General features: G+C 34.4%; 1 protein-coding gene across 4 annotated transcripts in view; it reads left to right on the forward strand.

Moving 5' to 3' along the window:
* The window catches only part of LOC117030287 (protein NPAT), a 49,164-nt gene that overhangs the window by 21,632 nt on the left and 7,557 nt on the right, over positions 1-19,975 (forward strand). For 2 of the 4 annotated variants that reach the window (XM_033120294.1, XM_033120291.1), the window contains 12 exons: positions 529-569; positions 1,010-1,243; positions 2,312-2,393; positions 3,356-3,443; positions 4,275-4,366; positions 4,446-4,548; positions 10,876-10,972; positions 11,620-11,748; positions 13,817-15,484; positions 16,851-16,966; positions 17,042-17,150; positions 19,814-19,874. In XM_033120294.1, coding sequence (XP_032976185.1) covers positions 529-569; positions 1,010-1,243; positions 2,312-2,393; positions 3,356-3,443; positions 4,275-4,366; positions 4,446-4,548; positions 10,876-10,972; positions 11,620-11,748; positions 13,817-15,484; positions 16,851-16,966; positions 17,042-17,150; positions 19,814-19,874 — 2,820 coding nt within the window. The remainder of the gene's footprint in view (positions 1-528; positions 570-1,009; positions 1,244-2,311; positions 2,394-3,355; positions 3,444-4,274; positions 4,367-4,445; positions 4,549-10,875; positions 10,973-11,619; positions 11,749-13,816; positions 15,485-16,850; positions 16,967-17,041; positions 17,151-19,813; positions 19,875-19,975) is intronic. The other 2 variants (XM_033120293.1, XM_033120292.1) reach the window with 2 other exon arrangements.

The raw sequence follows: 19,975 nt of genomic DNA on the forward strand, positions 1-19,975 counted from the left end.
TTGCATGTTTGCTTTGCTCCTTTAGAGGTAGGATGAAATAATTTCATAGTCACAAATATGATAAAACCAGGATGTCCTTTGAAATCAGTTTTGGGATTCTGAAGTATTAATGGAATTTATGGAAATCAGAATTTCTCTGGGAAGCCATCTCTATAATTAAAAGAAATAATTGAGAATTGTAAAATTTTATATGTATAGCTTTGTTAAATATATTGAATTCCTAAAGTCAAGTCAAATTGTATTCTTAATGGGATGTCAAAGCTCTCTAATATATTGCATTAGATAAAATTGTATGATAAACGTGATAAAATTGTGCGTGTGTGTTTGTTTATATGCCACTATTTTTCTACTAAAGCAAATAAGATTTGGTTACTCCTTGCCCCACAAAAAATGTGCTTGTCTTTTTTTGTCTTAGAAATATCGATTGCCTTTTAACTCAATTTATTTCAGGTGTGACTACAAGTAAATCAGAGTATATCTTGGCAACAGAAGATGTTTAATGTCTAACTACTTTGTTTTATTTGCTAGGAGTATGCAAAGTTCCCCAGGGTTTGCTGCCAATCAGAGAGGTTAGTATTCTACTTTAAATAATATTCGGAATTACTTCAGACTCTATCAGAAGAACATTTTAATTAATACTACATGTGTGCTAAGTGTATATTTTGTTTAAACTACTGCTTTACTAAGTATAGTTATCATTTTAGGAACTAATATTTGCATTATTGTAAAAATATGCATTTTTAAGTACTCCCTGTTTAAGTTTGATTTCTAATTTTTGCAGGTGTTATCAGTATGAATTACTACAAAAGAAACATACTTTTAGATTTATAAAGTTTTAGTGTACTCATTTCAGTTTTTCTTAAGACTTTATCATATAAACTAAGTTGATGTTTTTGACCAGTCTATAGATCTAACATGTTAAATAATAGCATATGTATCATGTAAACTTCTTAAAATCCCCAAACTACTCTGACATTGAGTTAATTTTTTAAATGCTCATGTATTTCAGCCCGAACAAGAAGTGGGATTGCAGAAATTAAACGGCAGAGAAGGCTTGCATCTCAAACAGCTCCCGTCAATTCAGAGTTGCTGACTTTACCGTATCTTTCAGGACAGTTTACTACTGCTACTAGTGCTCCTTTGACAGCTACACAAGTTATTCGGCCAATTAGCCAAACTTCAATTCCTTTGAGGTCAAATTTTGTGGTAGTTAACCATTCACAGTCACAAGACACTGTGACCAGTAAGTTTAAATTTTACTCTCATAAATTTTGTTTCTAATCAAATTGTATGAATGAGATGGTATACTAATGTCTTTATACTCATGGTATAAAATTATAGCAAAGAAAAGATGAGAGAAACAGACTTCAGGTAAATTTGCCATGAAATAGATATACTGTTAAATCTATGAGACAGTTTAATCTAGGATTCTTATTTCTATTCTAACTGAAGTTCAACCTTAAGCTTTGTTCTAATTCTAATTTTCTACATTAATAGAAAAAACCGTTGTATTTGATTTTTAAAGGAATACACATATTCCACCACCACCTTATTTTTGTTCATGGTAGTCTGTCCTCCTATTCACCTCCATCTCTACATGTTGAAAATCCTTCATACTCCGGGCTGAATCTTAGAGTTCTAGGGATAAACTTAGAAATCATCTTAGATACATCTTGCTTGTTGTATACTTGAAACTTTTGAAAACACATGATATTAAGGGGCAAAAAGCAAGTTAATAGCGGAGTTGGAATTAGAATTGAGGTACCAGCTCTCTGTTTCTACTCTAGTCTTTTTTCTCTTTTGTGCAGCTAAAATTTGTTGCCATCCATTACATTCTCCCTCATTTCCATCTTTTCTCCAACTATTTTTATACCTTTGGGTAAAAATACTTAGTATATGTACACTATAGTATACACTTAGTTTATATTTCTTACAGTTCTTCCATTCTGCCATGTTATTTTTGTTGAGCCTGTACTATACTTTGTGTTTTATTGCAAAATGTTAAGTTATTATGCTATATTTTATTCATCTTATATTTTCTACAGTGCCTCGCATGTGGCAGTACTCAGTGTATGCTAATTGAATTTAATAAAAAATTTTGCGGCATGGCCGGTTAGTTCAGTTGGTTAGAGCAGGGTGCTAATAACACAAAGGTTGCCAGTTCAATCCCTGCATGGTCCACTGTGAGGAAAATAAATAAATAAGTAAAATCTTTAAAAAGTTTTTTTTGCAGTACTACTTATTCTATTAATTCAAGTTTAGAAAATTATTCAGTTTCCTTGACTTACTGCTTTGTTTTCTTGAAATACAGCTGGAGAGCCTTTAAATATCATTCCTGGTCCTCAGGAGAAGAAAACTCATGCCAGTTTAATGTCTCCTGGTAGACGCAAAAGGTAAATGCTTTTTAAAATAAAAGGACAAGTTTCCAAAACATAAAAAAAAAAGGTTGATGCCAGCATATTTACATTGTAAATAAATTTAAGATTGGATTAAGTTCTTGGGACAACTATTATATCCATTCCAAAACACATTTTTTTCACATTATCACCTCTGCAAAATCAGATTGTATCTTATAATGGCATGTCACTGTTTCATTGGAAATATATTTTTTTCTGTTGTGGTACAGAAATTTATATCTTAAAATTGATGTTCTCTCAAATTTTTTTGAAATGTTTTCTAAATATATATATGTAATACTAGCATGTTTCAGGGTCTATAAATATATTTAAAGTCCTCAATCGTTAGCGATCTTTTCAGGGACAGTCTGAGCAAAGTTCTTTCTGTCATACTTAGCCCATGTATATTTGTTTGAAGGATATTTCAGAAAAGAGGGCTAATAGTTTAAAATGGTTTTGTTTGTTTTTTCCTGTTTTCTCAACTACCATGGCAAGGGTATTTTTGTTGGAATTTTTACCACTGATTTTCTCTCATTCAAGGCTAACCTCAGCCTCCTTTATACTAAGTTTCCTCACTGAACCACATAAAATAGTAAAACAACTATAATAATACCTAACATTTATAGGAACCTTGACCTTTTTATAAAGTCTTTACGTATACTTTATTTCAAGTTTTTCATAAACCCAATAATGCAGTTGGTCTTATCCCATTATAAAGTGGGTCAGAGGGTCATAGCTTACCTTGCTACAGACCACATAGCTAATAGGTGGTAAAGCAACTTCAAATTCATTTCTTAATTCGTGTCTAATAATGCTTTTCTACTATACTGCCCTTTTTTCCTACCACAAATCAAGAAAATATTCTACCAACGTCTTTAAGATTTATGTCGGTATATATAATTATCAGTGAATCTGTTAATCATACTAGTTAAAAGCCAAGCTTTTAAACTGTGTTTCAGTGAATCTCAAAGGAAAAGTATTACTTTGTCTGGGCCTCAATCAACGATACGGAATTTCCAGGATCCAAATGCATTTGCAGTAGAAAAAGTAAGTGACACTCCCAAACTTTGCAACTTGAGATATTTCTGAGTTTTAAAATACTAATATATATACCAAGTGTGTGTGTGTGCGCGCGCGCAGTATACACCAGTGGTGCCAAAAAAATGTATACACATTTTAAGAGATGTTAACACTCCGTCAGCATTGCTCAAGCAGTAGTTCGCTGTAATCAGGTGCTGATGGTAACCATTGAGCACCTCTTATAATTGCTGAAGTCAAACATGACTTGTAGTCATCTTGTGTTATCAGTATTTATTAATACAGTTTTTTCCTTTCTTAAAGTGTGTATACATTTTTTTGGCACGCTCTATATATAGTATGTGAGAGAGAGAGAATGTGTGTGTGTGTGTGTGTGTGTGTGTGTGTGTGTGTGTAATACAGTATTTCTATAAGACTGTGCAGGGGAATTGCCTTGGGATAGATGGTGGCGAAGTTTAACAGGAGACAGTTCATTCAGAATACATAACATGTGCAGTCACACCAAGTAAGAAACAGCTGTATGTTTAGGAAATAGTAAGTACATTGTTGGATTACATAATAGATCTTTTTATGGAGTCAGATTATTAAAAACCTTGTATGAAAAGCTAAAGAGTTTGGAATTGTCTTCTGTAATCAGTGAAGGAAGAGTTGGTGAAGGATCTGTGAAAACACTTGGCAGTTGTAAAATGTATTCAAGTGTTAATATAGAGTGGGCTACCATAACTTCTGAATTTCCACCTACATTTGTTAAAACTACCCAGCTTCTAATAATTGATTCTTTTAAAATAATTAACATAATATTCTATGTATCCTTTTGCAAATGTTGACATTCTTTTCCAGCAAATGGTTATTGAAAATGCACGAGAAAAAATATTAAGCAACAAATCTCTTCAAGAAAAGCTTGCGGAAAACATTAATAAATTTTTGACTAGGTAAGCTATTGTGTTTAAAATACCTAATTGTTTTTGCCTAATTAAGAACTACATTAAAAATTTTTCTTCTGTACTACAGTGACAACAATATTGCTCAAGCGCCAAAGCAGACAGATAGCAACCAGAGACTGGTTGCTGCTACTGAACCAGAGACTTCAATTGATGAACTCCTGGGACTTCAGGTATGGGGTGGGGTATCTGTGTGTGTTAGTACATAAACTCACAGTTAAAGTTGATGGTATTTTGCTTTCATTCAAAACCATTGTCAACAGATTATAGAGAATATATCAAATTATTTAAAATAATTTAATATATAGATTTCCTTTATTACCCAAGTGTAATCTGTTCCTGAAACTATGTTAGATAGTGAAATTTCAAATAGTCAAAATTCATTACAGCCGTAACACCACATAACAATGTTTTGGTCAACAACAGACCGCTTGTATGAAGGTGGTCCTATAAGATTACTAATGGAGCTAAATTTTCTGTAAGAAATGGAAGGATATATGGTTTAGGAGGAATTTTGTTTTTTTCTGACAAAAGCAGTAACTGTGGAGCCTGGCAGTAGATTTCCTCTCACTCACAGCACCTCAATTTTGAGTGTACAGGTTATATCCCAATCAGTCTGCCAATGACTTCATTGGCTGACTCCTAGCACAGAGAAGCCTGTCCCCAGCACTACATATTCAGAGGGTGCTAGAGCCGCGCCAGGTGTAGCATGATGGTCTTCAGAATACATTGTTGTAATTCTTTGTTGAGCACCTAAGATCCTGTACTAGGATCCAGGTCCACAAATATATTAAGTGTCACTGCCACTTTGGTAAAAGCCTTCTGTGGTAGTGTAGAGCCAGCCTGTCCCCGTACTTTGGAAATATTTTCAGGGTGTAATGATGTGAAGCATAGATAAGTTTTATTTCTTCCGTCACTTCAATGCCAGAGAGATCCGTTTGTGCCAGATAGGGTTAATGGAACCAAAAACAAATTCCAAAGTCAAAGTATTGAATCCTCAGTACTATACCCGCTCCATGTTAAAAACACCCTCTAGTTTATGACTACCATGAAGTTCCTTAATCTAATCACTAGTCCAACACGCAGTAGCCAAAACCACATCGCCATGATAGTCCCCTATATGTTGCTTTACCACTTCATTTTGATTTCTCATTCCTACTGATCCTTAGGCCACCTTTCACTCCCTCCTGACAGTCACGATAATGGAGATCTATGCCTTACTCAGACGGTTTCTCCTCCATATTTCCAACCAGCCTAGACCAGATCCCTGTTCATGGAGCAGCTTTGACAGCTTTGATGTTCTATTTCTGACCTTGTCAGAAGGAAGCAGTAGGGAGGCGGGGGGGCTTGTGGGACAGTGTTTATGAAGTCTACAGTAGTGTACAGCAATGCCTTAGGCCTTCACATTTACTCAGCTCTCACTCACAGACTCACCCAGAACAACTTCCAGTCTTGCAAGTTACATTCATGCTGAATGCTATATACAAGTATACCATTTTTTTTATCTCATAGACCATATTTTTACAGTACCTTTTGTATGTGGAGAAACACAAATACCATTGTGTTAAAATTGCCTACATTATTCAGTACAATAACATGCTATACAGATTTGTAGCCTAGGAGCAAATGGCTACACCATATAGCCTGTGTGTATAGTAGGCTCTACCATCTAGGTTTGTGTAAGTACATACTGTGATGTTCACACAACAACGAAATGAACTAACGATGCATTTCTCAGAACATATCCTATTGTTAAGCGACACATGACTTTAGTTTTTCCAGTTTTATTGAAAAATGATTACTATACATCACTGTATAAGTTTAAGGCATGGAGCACAGTAGTTTGATTTACATATATTAAAATTGCATTATTTAAATAATAAAAGTAATAAGACATTCCTAACCCATCTAATAACTAACCAACTCTTTCAGATATCAGTAAAATACTTCTTCTATATCCATTCAACAATCAGTTGTAGATTTCTAAGTATTTAATACTTAAAGATTCATTAGTGGGTGTATTTGTACAGTTTTGTCGTGTATACATAATAAATTAATTTTCTCTACACTGCTACAAACTATAAAAATATAAAGAAACAATGAAGTATTATGTTCAAGTTACATAAGGAATCCAAGTAATAGTTAACAAAATAAAATGAACAAGAGAAAAGAAATAATCTTTTTTTAAAAAAGATTACTAACTAAATGAATAACATGTGAAATTTACTGTGAAGAGAAGGAAGATAGGGGATATACTCACTGTTGCCATTCAGCAATAGTGAAGGTGAAAGTGAAAACTGGTAAAGGAAGACTTTAACAATATATGTTTTAAGCTTTGTCCATGTGCAAATATCCTTTTTGAAGAGCAGCTGAGATTGTGACTGCAGCACACCCTTTTACTTGGACTGTCAGGTGATATGATCATTTTTGTTGCCGTGCCGACAAAATGAATTCATTATAGCAGGTTTTCTTTCAGATGATAAATTCTGTGTAATACCAGTGAGTTTCTTTTCTTTTGTTTTTTTTGTCGGTTCCTTCAGAATACTTTAAAAACTTTTTTGGCATATTTACCCATTGTGAAATTCAGTAAATTTATCTACCAATACTACTTTAAAGAGCCTTTTCTATCTTAATGTTGAACAAATACGTGTTGCCTATTCTAAACTTTTATAGTCTTGAACTTCTTGCTTATATTTTCTCCACAAACACATCAGACATCAGGTGGTTACGTAGTCAAGGCATTCTGCTAGATACTGGGAGAGATTATATGATAGTGAAGACAACCCTCTGCTCTTGATTGTTCATAATACTGTATAGTATTTGGGAAAAGTTAAAAATTCAGATTTAAATAACTTTTTAAAACAATAGCAATACATAATACCTAACTGAATACCAAATGCATCAGCTTCACTAAGAAGTGAACGGCCAGTTATACAAATAGGTAAAGTAGGAATTTTGAAAATACCTGCTTGTTAAAAGCATCATTAAAGAAAATTAAAAGGCAAATCATCAACTTGGAGAAAATATTCATAATACACATCTGGCAAAGAGTTTATATCCAGAGTATATAAAGATAATAAAAAATAAACCATACCATTTTAAAAAATAGGTGAAAGACTAGAGCAGACGAGGAAGATTCGGGAATGGCCAATAAGCCCATGAAAAGATAACTCAACATTATTTGTCATTTGGGAAATGAAAGTTAATACAATGAGATGCCACTACACACTCATTAGAATGGCTAAAATAAAAAATCTGACACCTACCCAATGTTGGCAAGGATGTGAAACAACTAGAACACTGAAAACTTGCTGGTGGAGGATGTAAAATACAACCAGTTTAGAAAACAGATAATTTCTTACAAAGTTATGTATACACCTACCTTGTGACTTGGCAGTTACTGCTAGGTTTTACCCTAAAGAAAACAAATATATTCACAAAAAAACAAGAATATTCGTATCAGCTTTGTTCATAGTAGACAAACACTGAGAGCAAACGAAATGTCCATCAACAAAAAGGAATAAACAAATTTTGACATGGTCATAAAATGGAACACTACTGAACAATAGAAAAGAATGCGCTACTAATACACATAAAAACAATGAGTGAATCTCAAAAAGTTATATTGATCAAAGAGGGTAAACATAAGAGAACGTATATTGTATGGTTCCATTAAATAAAGTTCTAAAACAGGCAACACAAATTTACTGATAGAAATCAGAAATTATTGCCTGAATGAGGGTAAGGAGAGTGATTTGCCAAGGGGAGGTTTTCTCTAGAAAGGGGAATGGTGTGTGGATGTGTGAATTCCCTGAGTGACGGGAATGGTCTACATTTTAATTTTGATGGGGTTGGTGGTTACGCGGTCCTTATAGTCGTCAAAGCTCATTGAACTGTGGACTTCAGATCTGTGTATTTTATTGTCTATATACCTTGCATTTAAAAAATATTTACAAGTTGAATTTGTAGGTATATTTGGAACGTGTATTTCAGGATTCTTTGGAAAGTTTAGAATAAAATGAGGGTGCTTGCTTCGGCAGCACATATACTAGAATAAAATGAGAGATTTACTAGAAAAGTGTGTTTCTTCAACAATAACTTTTATAAGGTTATGGTGCACCATTTCATAGTTTAACATTGGATTCTTGACTTGACATTTACATTACTGTAAATTTCCAGGTTCATGGATTTATAAATATTTGTTCAAGCTCCTGATTTCTCCTAAATCACATTTCATCAAGAATTGTTGATGTTCTCTTTACATCCTCATAATCCAATTTAATTGGTTCTTTAACTTCAAATAATTTTTTTTTTCATTTTGAGGCAATTTTTATTTAAAAACCCAACTTTTTATGACTTTTGAGAGTTCTACTTTACCTCTTGCTCCACATTCATTTCCTTTTCCATGGGATTCAAATGTATTCTTCACCAAAATTGAAGAATTTGCAGAATGATTTATAGATAACTGAAATTGAGATTTTTAAATCTCCAACTATAAACGGAGAGTAAATAAATGCTCCTAGCCAGAATACTAAAATTTTTTTGAAATACAGTATTTTAGCAGAAAATAGTCTATCAGTTTTGCTATTTATTCTATGATATATTCCTGTTTGTTTTATTTTTAACAAAATCTCTTAAGTGTTCATGTAAAATTGATGCAATTGAAAAATACATCATTTTTATCCAGCTACTTTGCACACTTTCTAACATACTGTTCCAGCTCCAGTGTGAGAATTATCAATCTACTGGGTTGAATTTCACAGGAAACGTGGTGGTGTTTTACCCCAATAGCTTGTAAGCGTGAGAAATCTCAGCACTCCTGCTGACTGTTGATGGGTAGGGTATATACCCTTTACCCCATGGCTGCATACCAGTTTTGAATGAGTTATTCTAAAGTGTGTTCAGCATCATTCCATTTAAATCATAATGGTCTCCAAAGAAAGTTCAGGTTTCCAATAAACATGGAAATATATTCAATTCAAAAATAAATGTAAATTAAGACAACAGATTACTTTTACTTAATTAGACCAGTAATGCTTAAAAATTGCTAATACCCATTATTTGTAAGAACATGCACATTTTTACACAGAACAGGCATCCTTACACAGTGTCTTTGGAAGGCTGCTTAGAAGTAGTTCTCAAAATTTTAAATCTGTATATCTTTTCCACTGAGAAGAATTTGTCCCAGGAAATGAACAGGTACCTGGATAAAAATTTTCATTGAAGCATTATGTACCATAACTGAAAATTAGAAAAAATTTAAATGTCCAAATGTGGGAATTGGTTAAATTGTGGCATAGTTATGCAAACAAAAATGTTTCTATGTCTGCTGCAAAGGGGTTCCTTCCCTTTAAAACATAATGAATTAAACATTTAATTCTGTACCCTAATACTAAAAAGACAATATAGGGAATTTTTATTTAAAAAGTGTAAACCCACAAGGACAAAGAACAGGACAAGATAGAGAAAAGTTTTTTGGAAGTTAAAATGGGCAAGTGGTATCTGACTTGGCAGCAAAGGCAAAGCTGAGATAAAAGCCACTTTACCACCAGAAGCCCCAAAAGGCCTGTCACCAGTACTTCTGAAAGTAAAGATAGGGCTTTGACAAATAGGATAAGATGCAAACTTTAGGAAGTCGTTAAACTCCGTATTTTCTCCCCATTCCACACTGTCCCCCAGAAACACTGTTGTAAGTCATAAACTCTCTCAGGAAGAAATCTTAACTCAAAAGAAAAACACTAAACATACAGGTGGTTTTGTAAGCTTATTCTATGGCGTAGATTGTAGTTGCTCCCACCATTAGCACAGTCTTCAGGTAGCTTTTGGCATGCTGCTTTTAAACATGAGCAGACAGGCAAGGATTGTCCAGCATTTGAAGAAAGCATTTAATATAAAAAGACCAGAGTAGGTAGGTAAAAGGTGTAAGATAGATTTATATCGGAGGACCTAGGAATCCATGTACAATAAGCTAATGTGAAAAGAGAAAAACATTAAAGAACATAATAACACCAAACTCATAGAAAAAGAGATCAGATTTATGGTTACCAGAGGCGAGTGGGGAATTGGATGAAGGTAGTCAAGAGATAGAAACTTCCAGCTATAGATGAAGTAAGAACTGGAGGTGTGAGTACATGATAACTGTAGTTAACACTGCTGTATGGTATATTTGAGAGTAGATCCTAAGCGATCTCACAAGGAAAAACAAAACAATTTTTTTCTCTTTTTTTTAATCTATATGAGATGATGGATGTTAACTTACCATGGTAATCATTTTACAGTATATATGTAGATGGAGTCATTATGCTGTACACTTGAAATTTATACAGTGCTGTATGTTAAGTAAAAAACCATACTTAACATATAGCACTGTATAAATTTTGTATTTATATACATATATAGTGCCTATGTTCATTTTATTTTAACGATTGGGAATGTAGTTTTTTGCTGGTATCAAACCATATTAATTCAATTAGGATAACTTTTCTTCCCCCCTCCCCCAGAGTGAAATCCACATGTCTGAAGAAGCTATACAGGATATATTGGAACAGACAGAATCTGATCCAGCATTTCAGGCACTCTTTGATCTCTTTGACTATGGTAAGAAGACCATTTCTTTAAAGGCAGTTAGAAGAAAAAGTTTCTCCAGTTGTTTTGGAAGCTTAACCAGAGTGAAGCAGCATTCCCCAGAGCATCTGAAAAAAGTTGCTAATATTCATTAAACGTGGATATGAAAGGGGGTTTTGTTTTGTTTTTTCTTAAAGAAACTTTAGCTAGCTGTAAAAATGGAGGATCGTTTTGTGATTTGCTTTTGTGGGCATTTTTGCCAGTCAACGCAAATTTTTGAAGTCTACTACTATACATACATTATATTAAACACAGTTGGATAAACAAAAGGACTACAAAAAATTGGCCATTTCCCTCAATATGGCCTAGTGCAATAATTCCGAAAGTGCAGTCTCCCAATCATCAGTATCAGCGTTATCTGAGAACATGTTAAAAATGCAAATTTTTGGACCCCTCCCCTCACAGGTGGTTTCTGGTAGTCTAAAGTTTAAGAACCACCAGTGTAATGGAAAAATCTTTTTACTTGTCAGTGACGTACAAGGCAACATATTAAAAACATCCAAAAGACCATAATTAAAACCAAAGTTTAACATTTGCTTGACCACTGTCAAGCTGCATTAATTGATGCTTATTTTTATTTTGGTCATTTAACCAATTGTTTCCCTGTTCCCTTTTAACAGGTAAAACAAAGAATAATAAAAATATATCACAAGGCATTTCCAGTCAGCATATGGAAACCAATCCCAATATAGTCTTAGCAGATGAAACTAATCTAGCAGTTAAAGGTTCTTTTAAAACAGAAGAATCTGGTAAGAATTTGACTTTGTTAATATCATCAATCCAAATCCTAATGTCAGTCTCTTCATTAGAAAAAAATAAAAAAAATTATTCCCAAGCCTTTAGTACTTTGATTAAAAGGTGAGTTTTTAGTACTTACTCTTTCATGATACAATAGATTCTCCACCTGCAAAATTTATTAATAATGTTGACCAATTCAACAAAAGTATAACATTTAACATAATTTTTGGGCCGCAAATTCAAATCCCTAATATATAAGGTTGATGTTTGATGTTAATCATTCAGTCTAGTAAGTTTAGCTAACTGCTCAGTATATCTTACTTCTTTAGAGGAAATTATATGTGATAGTCTTGAATTACGGATTTTATGGATATTCCTATGTGTATACTAAGTCAGTTCTTTATATTTCTGCCTCCCATGGAGTACCAATATGGCACAGGATTGCCTGACAATAACCACTTACTGAATGAGGGAAAGCAGTGAATACGTCAGTCTTAGATCTTTTAAATATTTGCCAATTTTCTTTAAATTTTACTTTTGTGAAATACAACATGTACAGGAGTGCACAATAAAAAATGTATATAGCTCATTGAATTAAAATCCAGTGAATACCATATAACCATCTCTCAAGTCAAAAAATAGAACACTGCCAGCACTACCAAAACCTCTCTTCATAGCCCTTCCCATTCAATATTTCCTCCATCCCTGCTCCTCATAGATAACCATTATCCTGGCTTCTGTCACATTACCCTAGAATCTCACACTTCTTGCTAAACTTGATGAATCTTTAGTACCACCTTTGTCTATTTCTGTCTATAGCAAGCTATGCCAAAATAATCTTTTCTGCTGATCTGTTTTCAAATGTCATTACACCCTCCAACCCCTTACAACCCTGATGGCTTCCAAGTTTCATACCATGTCTTTCAAAAACTAGTTTTGGAGTATCTCAGACTACATTCCTACTTTGAGTCCTCTACATACACCTAAACCCAATCTTCCATTTCTTAGGTTGAATTATAGAGTGTGTGTCTTTCTTACTATATGTTATGACTGCTTCAATTAGGCTCTATCCTGCACAAAACGGAACTTGAAATCCTGTTTTCTCAGAAGGTCTTCCACTTCATTGTAACTGTCTACCACTGAATTTATTTGGCCTGGATGTAATTTCCACTAATCTCCCCACAATAAGGATTCAAATGTGCTGTACACCCAATATTATGTTACCAGTGTCACATTAACAGAATTATATGATAGTTGATAAATATTTTCTGGATTTTTCCCTATATTTTTTCGTATTGTTAATTGTTACTGTTTTTCTGTCCTAAACTGTGAGTGCTGTTTGACACAGTTTATCAGTGTTATTTTCTGAAATGCCCTTTCTTGTTCCAACCATCCCACTTTTATTTTTCAAAGACCTTTTCATATTAAACCTCCTTGATAACACTTTCTCACTTCCCCACGCAGAAAGAGGCACCTTTTCTCCTCTGCTTTTATAGTTTTTACTGTGGTTTATTATGACTTTCTGTTCTGTATCTGCTTCCCTTACTAGCCAGATTTCTCCAAGGTCATTCATCTCTGTGTTCCAGTACCAGTCATACGCTTGATCTTCAGTAAACGTGTGTTGAATATTAAACAGTACACATCAAAGGTTGTTCATGCAAAATGTACTTGACCCCATTTCACCTTTAAGAATGTATCAGATAAAGTAAGGTCAACAGAGATGGTAAAAGTTGAACAGCCAGGTGTTTTTTTAAAAAAAGAACGACATGTTAGAGCCAGATTTTTTACATATTGGTAAATATTAGATGCTCTTAAACCTATATGCTTTTTTCTCCATTGTGTCATCTGTTTTCCAAGAAGCTTGAAAAACATTGGCACTGCTTAAAAAGGTATCAGTAATAATAAAAGTACCTCTAGTGTTTGATACTCAGAAAGGGGGTCATACCATTTATCAGACTTCAACTTACTGGTATGTCAATGATTAGTTACTTCATTAGCTAAATAGGTTTTACAGTAAAAATGGTACTTCAGAAGCAGTACATACTCACCAGATCTTTCTGTCATCTTAATGTTTTGCAGATGATCAATCTGGTCAACCCCCAAGTACATCTTATCAAAATGAAGACACATCAAATTCTTTGAAGAATGGCAACAACCATGATGAGCTCAGACAAGAAGCCCAGGAACATTTTTCCCAGATAAGCTCTAGCATCCAGAAAAAGCCCTTCAAAACAGTTGTACCTACTGAACAGAAGTGTAACCTTGATGTTACCTTTGAGTCTGTGCCTAATTTGAATGACTTTAACCAAAGAGTAAATTCTGATGCTGAATGTAATCAGCATTGTGCCGAGTTATACACCAGTCAGATGTCCGCTGAAACTGAAATGGCTGTGGAAGTTGAAAAGAATTCTTTGTCTTCACATGTGCCCAGTGAGCCTCGATTACAGCCTGATCAGTCTGAAACACAAGTAACTTCATTTGTTTCCGTTGGTGGTGAAACTAACAATGAGAACTTAATTCTCTCTGGGAAAAGTTCTCAACTCTTATCCCAAAATATACCATTAACTGCAAAGCCATCTAAAATGAGTCAATTTTGTGAAAGTTCTAACGATACAGGAAGACTTAAAACAAATTTCCATGGTTCCAAGTCACCAGATTCTAGAGAAATTCACCAGAGTAAAATTGAAATCAACAATGTATTACCACTTACATCACAACAACTTTCAGATTGCCAAGATAATTCTTCACTTCAAAGTAAAATATTACCTATATCTGTTGAAACTTCAGGTTTAAATATATCTGAACAAGAAGTAGAAATTCATCTTGGAAATTCAATATCTTCAATTAAAGAACAATCTAAAGATTGTTTAATTGTTGAGTTGAATCCTTCAGACCGTGAAACTCAGCCCTCCAAGTCTGAGAAAGTTGCTTTGGATTCACAAGAGCCTTCATCTTCTGTAAAAGAAGATAGAGATGGTATTTTTCTCTCTTTAGGTGAAAATAACTGTGGGGAAGTTGCATTGATGCCACCAGAAGGTAATCTTATAGATGACAGACATTCTCTTCCTTCAGAATCTGTGTGTTCTTCAGTGGTAGATTCTCACTCTGAGTCCCAAAATACTAGTGATAAACCTGCTAGCAACAGCTCAACAGAGATAGATGGGTCAAATATTGTGTCTCTCAAAATTATAATCAGTGATGATCCGTTTGTTTCTGCAGATACTGAACTTAACAGTGCTGTTTCTAGTATCAGTGGAGAAAACTTGCCAACTATAATTTTGTCTTCTGCTAAGTCACCTGCCAAAAATGCAGAATTAGTTAAATGCCTGTCTTCAGAAGAAACTGCAGGTGCTGTCGCATCTGCTGAAGGAAGGAGGGATTCAGCCTTAGTGGAACAGAGCCTTTTAGTGCTCAAACCTGAAGAATCTGCAGTAAACAACACTCAAAATGAAGAAAGCGTTGCTTTTTCAGCTAGTGTTACACCATGTGTTTCCAAGGATGGAGGGTACATACAGTTGATGCCAGCTACAAGCACATCTTTTGGCAATTCAAATAACATTCTGATAGCTACCTGTGTGACTGATCCAACAGCCTTAGGAACAACTGTCAGTCAGTCTAATGTTGTGGTGTTGCCTGGGAATTCTGCACCTCTGACTGCCCAGCCTCCACCACCTCAATTACAGACACCACCAAGGTCAAACAGTGTATTTGCTGTCAACCAGGCTGTGTCACCCAACTTTTCACAAGGTAACTTGAAGAACATACTGAAATTTATTTCCCTGGACCGGGCTCTAATTTCTCTTGTGTATGCAGTTATTGACAAGAAGGTAGTAAGTCATAAATAGATGTTAATATGAGAAAAGATTCTGAAATTTGTGATTATATCTCTTTAGCTAATTAATTCATTCAAACCTGTTTTTAAATTTGGTAGCTATGGAAGTCAGTGGTTTACTTTTTTGCATTTTTTTCACAATTCTCAATCCATATGCTAAGGTACAAAAGAGAGAAAAGAAAGGCTAATTTATCAAATATTGTAGTCTTTATTTTCAAGGAATTCATTATCTCTTTGATACACTTTGAAGATACAACTTGAATTTCTCCCTTCATAAAACCCATTGTAATTTCTCATTGTCTTCCACCTTTCAGGAACTGATCTCTGTCTTTAGAATTCTTTGTTTATAGGAGCACTTGTGGCATGTATTACGTAATGATTGACATGTCTGTCATTTTGGTTGTTTTTGATTTTCTGTTCCTTGAAGATAAGAGCTTATGGCACATTCATCTACATTTCCTTATATATTGGTTCCCAACCTTCTTAGCCCTCTTTTTTACATCATAGGCGTACAGTTAAATCTGATTAAGTATCAGCAATTAAGCAGTAAGCCTGATGAATCGGTTTCTAGTGTTGTTTCAAGTAAGATAAAGCAGGGATCAGAATTGGCAGAGAATGTGGAACTTGAGGTGAAGCTTAGAGAAATAAGCTAGTATTTGGAGTAAAAGGAAGGAAGTCTTAAGCAGCACACGTGTAGGTAGGTATTTAAGAGACTGAAGTAAGTATTCATGAAAGTTAAATCAACCTACCAGGAGCAGTTAGTGAATGTCTGAGGGAAAGATTCATTTACGGAGCAGAGCTAAATGATGATAGCTACAGACTATTGTTGACTCCTAAAGACCACATAAGCATTGTGATTTTTGCCCCCAACCATAGTTTTGACTGGTTGCTCACTTATTTGGACCCTTTTTGACCAATACCATTGAGATAATAGGTGGGGGTTGTGAATAAGTCTTGGGCTGTTAACATTCAACTGGGACCCTAATCTTAAGCAGTTTCACTATTCTTTCTAGAGGATTCAAAATAGAACTGAAATACAATCTCTTGGCTATAGAGTCTTATGCTTATGATATTTATCTTGACTAAATGCCCTAAGACTAATATTCAAATTGACTTTTTTCAACTTGTTAGCTTTGCTGTTTGTCCTAAATTAATTTTTTTAAAAGAATAGATTGTAAAGGAAACGATTATAATTTTACAGAATTCATTTCAAGTTGTTAATTCTTTTGATGTCTTGTGTTTATGAGAGAAAATCTTATTTTGAGATATTTTCCCCCCCAGGATCTGCCATCATAATTGCTTCTCCTGTCCAACCTGTACTCCAAGGAATGGTAGGAATGATTCCTGTATCTGTGGTTGGACAGAATGGAAATACATTTTCTGCTCCTCCTCAGCAGGTAAGATTTATGAACTAAAAATGGTGCAGTGATACTTTTCAAACATAGTATAATTAATGGCATCTTCTCTTATAGGTCCTTCATATGCCTTTGGCAGCACCTGTATGCAATAGAAGTATCCCTCAATTCCCCATCCCTCCAAAATCTCAGAAGACCCAGGGACTAAGAAATAAGCCTTGTACAGGTACATTTTTAAGTCCATTAATATCAACATGATGTCTGTGTATTCATTTGTTTACAACAACACCACCATATTTTCTTTTTGAATACTTATGCCATCCCTAACGAGTGATAATCCATTTTTTGCTTTAAGTTTTTTTCAGTAATTTAATAGATAAATGGAATAAAAGAGAGTTTAGAAAGAGCCCACGTATTTATAGGAACTTGCATGTGGTGGTGGTAACATCAGAAGTCAGGGGACAGGATGAATAAAATTTATTGGCTGGTATATGTATTACAGAAAAAAATTAGATCCCTCCCTTATACTATATAGAAAGGTGAACTCCAAGATGATTAAAGACCTAAAAGTGAAAAGCAAAACAATTAAACAATAAAAGAAAATGAAAGACTATCTCAATGATACTGGGATAAAAGAATTGCTTTTTGAAAAATAAAAACATAATTTATAAATGGAAAAATGTAATAGTGCTGACTACAAAATTAAAGATTTTGTCAGCAAAAGACACTATAAAGTAACCCCAGATTTTAATTCAGGGCCTTGATGAATGTTTCACCTAGTTCTCAGACTTCTCTACCTCAAACTTTCCCATCTTCCTGGGTGACAAAATGACCATGTTGCTAACCTACCAAACACCCTAAACCTCAGAATTCTTTGAGCCTTTCCACTTCTAAGTCTTTAATCTTCACTCTTGTCAACCTCTCCCATAGCTTCCTAAATTAATTAATTTTTTTAACAGGAGAGTATATTGTAAAGTAACCAGGATTATAATTTATTAGTTCTTAATTAGACCTATAAGATTTTTAAAGGCCAATGACCTCTCTCATTTCCATATACCCCTTGAATCTCTCTTCAGCCAATGAGAGCTCCTGTTACTTGAATCCTTGCCTTTCGCTTGAACTTTCCGTTTCTTTCTGGTTTCGGCTTCATTATCCAGGCTAAACCCTGCAGTCCACCATGTCAGCCACTTTCCCAGTATTCTTCAACACCTTCATATCCACATTCTTCCACCTTACCGGCTTGTTACCCTCCAGCCCTGGATCTAATTAACCATCTGTATCTGCCTTTACACCTGGGCTTCTTAGCATTGCTTTAGAAGTGGGGCCATGCCCTTCATACCACTTTAAAATTTCCCACCGTCACTGCCCCTTAGCAGTCACTTTAAATGTCAACTCATCTTCTTTCTCTCCCATTGCCCTTCAAACTAGCCAGACTTTCACAGCTCTTCTACTCTTATCAGTAGTAAACTCCATTCTCGCATATCACTCCATTTAATATGTACCTGTCCTACTTCCAAAAGTCATTCTTTCCTTTTCCTTTCTTTCTTAGGAATGATTATCTCATTCTTTATAAGATTAATGCAATCTATGTCTGCTCTAGATTCTATCTATATATCTTCAACTTTTCTTTTTTTGGCTCCTTGCCTCTCTGGCTGTAAAGTTCCTTAGGTTTGTCCCACCTGCCAACCCTTTATTCCCAACCCCTCTTATCTCTCAGTTCTTTATCCACGTTATTGTCTTTTCTCATGTGTCCACTAAAACTTTTTAAACTGAGGTCACCAGTGGCCCAATATAGCCACATGCATTGCACATTTTCCATTCTTTCTTCCCTCTAATAGTTGATATTATTGATGGTTTCTGGCACCACCACTAAGCTGTGCTCCTCCCTTTCTAATTTATGTAACTCAAGACCTTCAAATTCTACATGTCTCACCTCTTCTTCCATAAAGACCTCCTCTGCCTACTTTTTCCTCCTTGGTTAATGTCACCATTGAGTCCTCCTTTACCTTCATATCTATATGAATGCCCTTTACTGTCTCTAAGACCCTCATCTTCTCTTATATGAAATATTTATAGCCATGTAACTAGAATACTTGTTTTCAGTTTTCTTTCTTCTCTAGTTCATTTTCTACACTACTGCCAGAGTGAGTCTAAAACAAATCTATTCATGCATCGTCCGTATTTAAAACTATATGATCTCATCTTTGATATTCTTTCTAGCTTTATATCTTACTGCTGTCTCACAACTTTTGCCTCCTTTGTCAAAAATTATTTGCCCATATATGTGTGGGTTTATTTCTGGATTCTCAATTCTGTTCCATTGGTCTGTGTGTCTGTTTTTCTACCAATACCATACTGTTTTAATTATTGTCCCTTTGTAGTACAATTTGAAGTCAGGGAGTGTGATACCTCTGGCCTTGTTCTTTTTTCTCACCATTGCTTTGGCTATTTGGGGTCTTTGGTGATTCCAATGTGCTGTAAGTGACATAGCCTTGCAAATATCACAGTTATGTAGGCAAAATTTTTAAAATAAGCATAACATATTGCTTTCTTTAAGTCACTTTCCGGATCTAAGTAATATCCTTAAGTGCTATATTGAGCATTGTAATTCGTAAATCCATACTGGATTCACAATATTTGCCTGCAGTTGAAGCAAGGCATTTGCTCCATATCTATATTTGCTCTGTAAAATGGATGAGTGACCGTCTTGTATTAGAAAGCTGCTTTTAAACCCAGTATATGAAAGTATTTCATTTGTATATTAGCTATCATTTAAAATTTTTTCTTATGATGTATGATATTGTGATCTGTTCCATTTTCTTTCAGAGGAATATACTCTTTTTTCTCAGAAATGGTTTTCTTTTCTAATTAATTCATTTATAATTTCAGGAAAACAGGTAAATAATTTGGTGGATTCATCAAGTCATTTAGTTGGATGTCATGCACAAAGGTGAGCATAAAAGTAGTTTTTATCAGATTATTTGAATGCTCAGATTCAAAATATAAAGGATTTCTTTATGTTGCTAAAAGTAATTTTATTTTGTTGTGTTT

This window comes from Rhinolophus ferrumequinum, chromosome 11, assembly GCF_004115265.2.
Source record: "Rhinolophus ferrumequinum isolate MPI-CBG mRhiFer1 chromosome 11, mRhiFer1_v1.p, whole genome shotgun sequence".
Taxonomy (NCBI): domain Eukaryota; kingdom Metazoa; phylum Chordata; class Mammalia; order Chiroptera; family Rhinolophidae; genus Rhinolophus; species Rhinolophus ferrumequinum.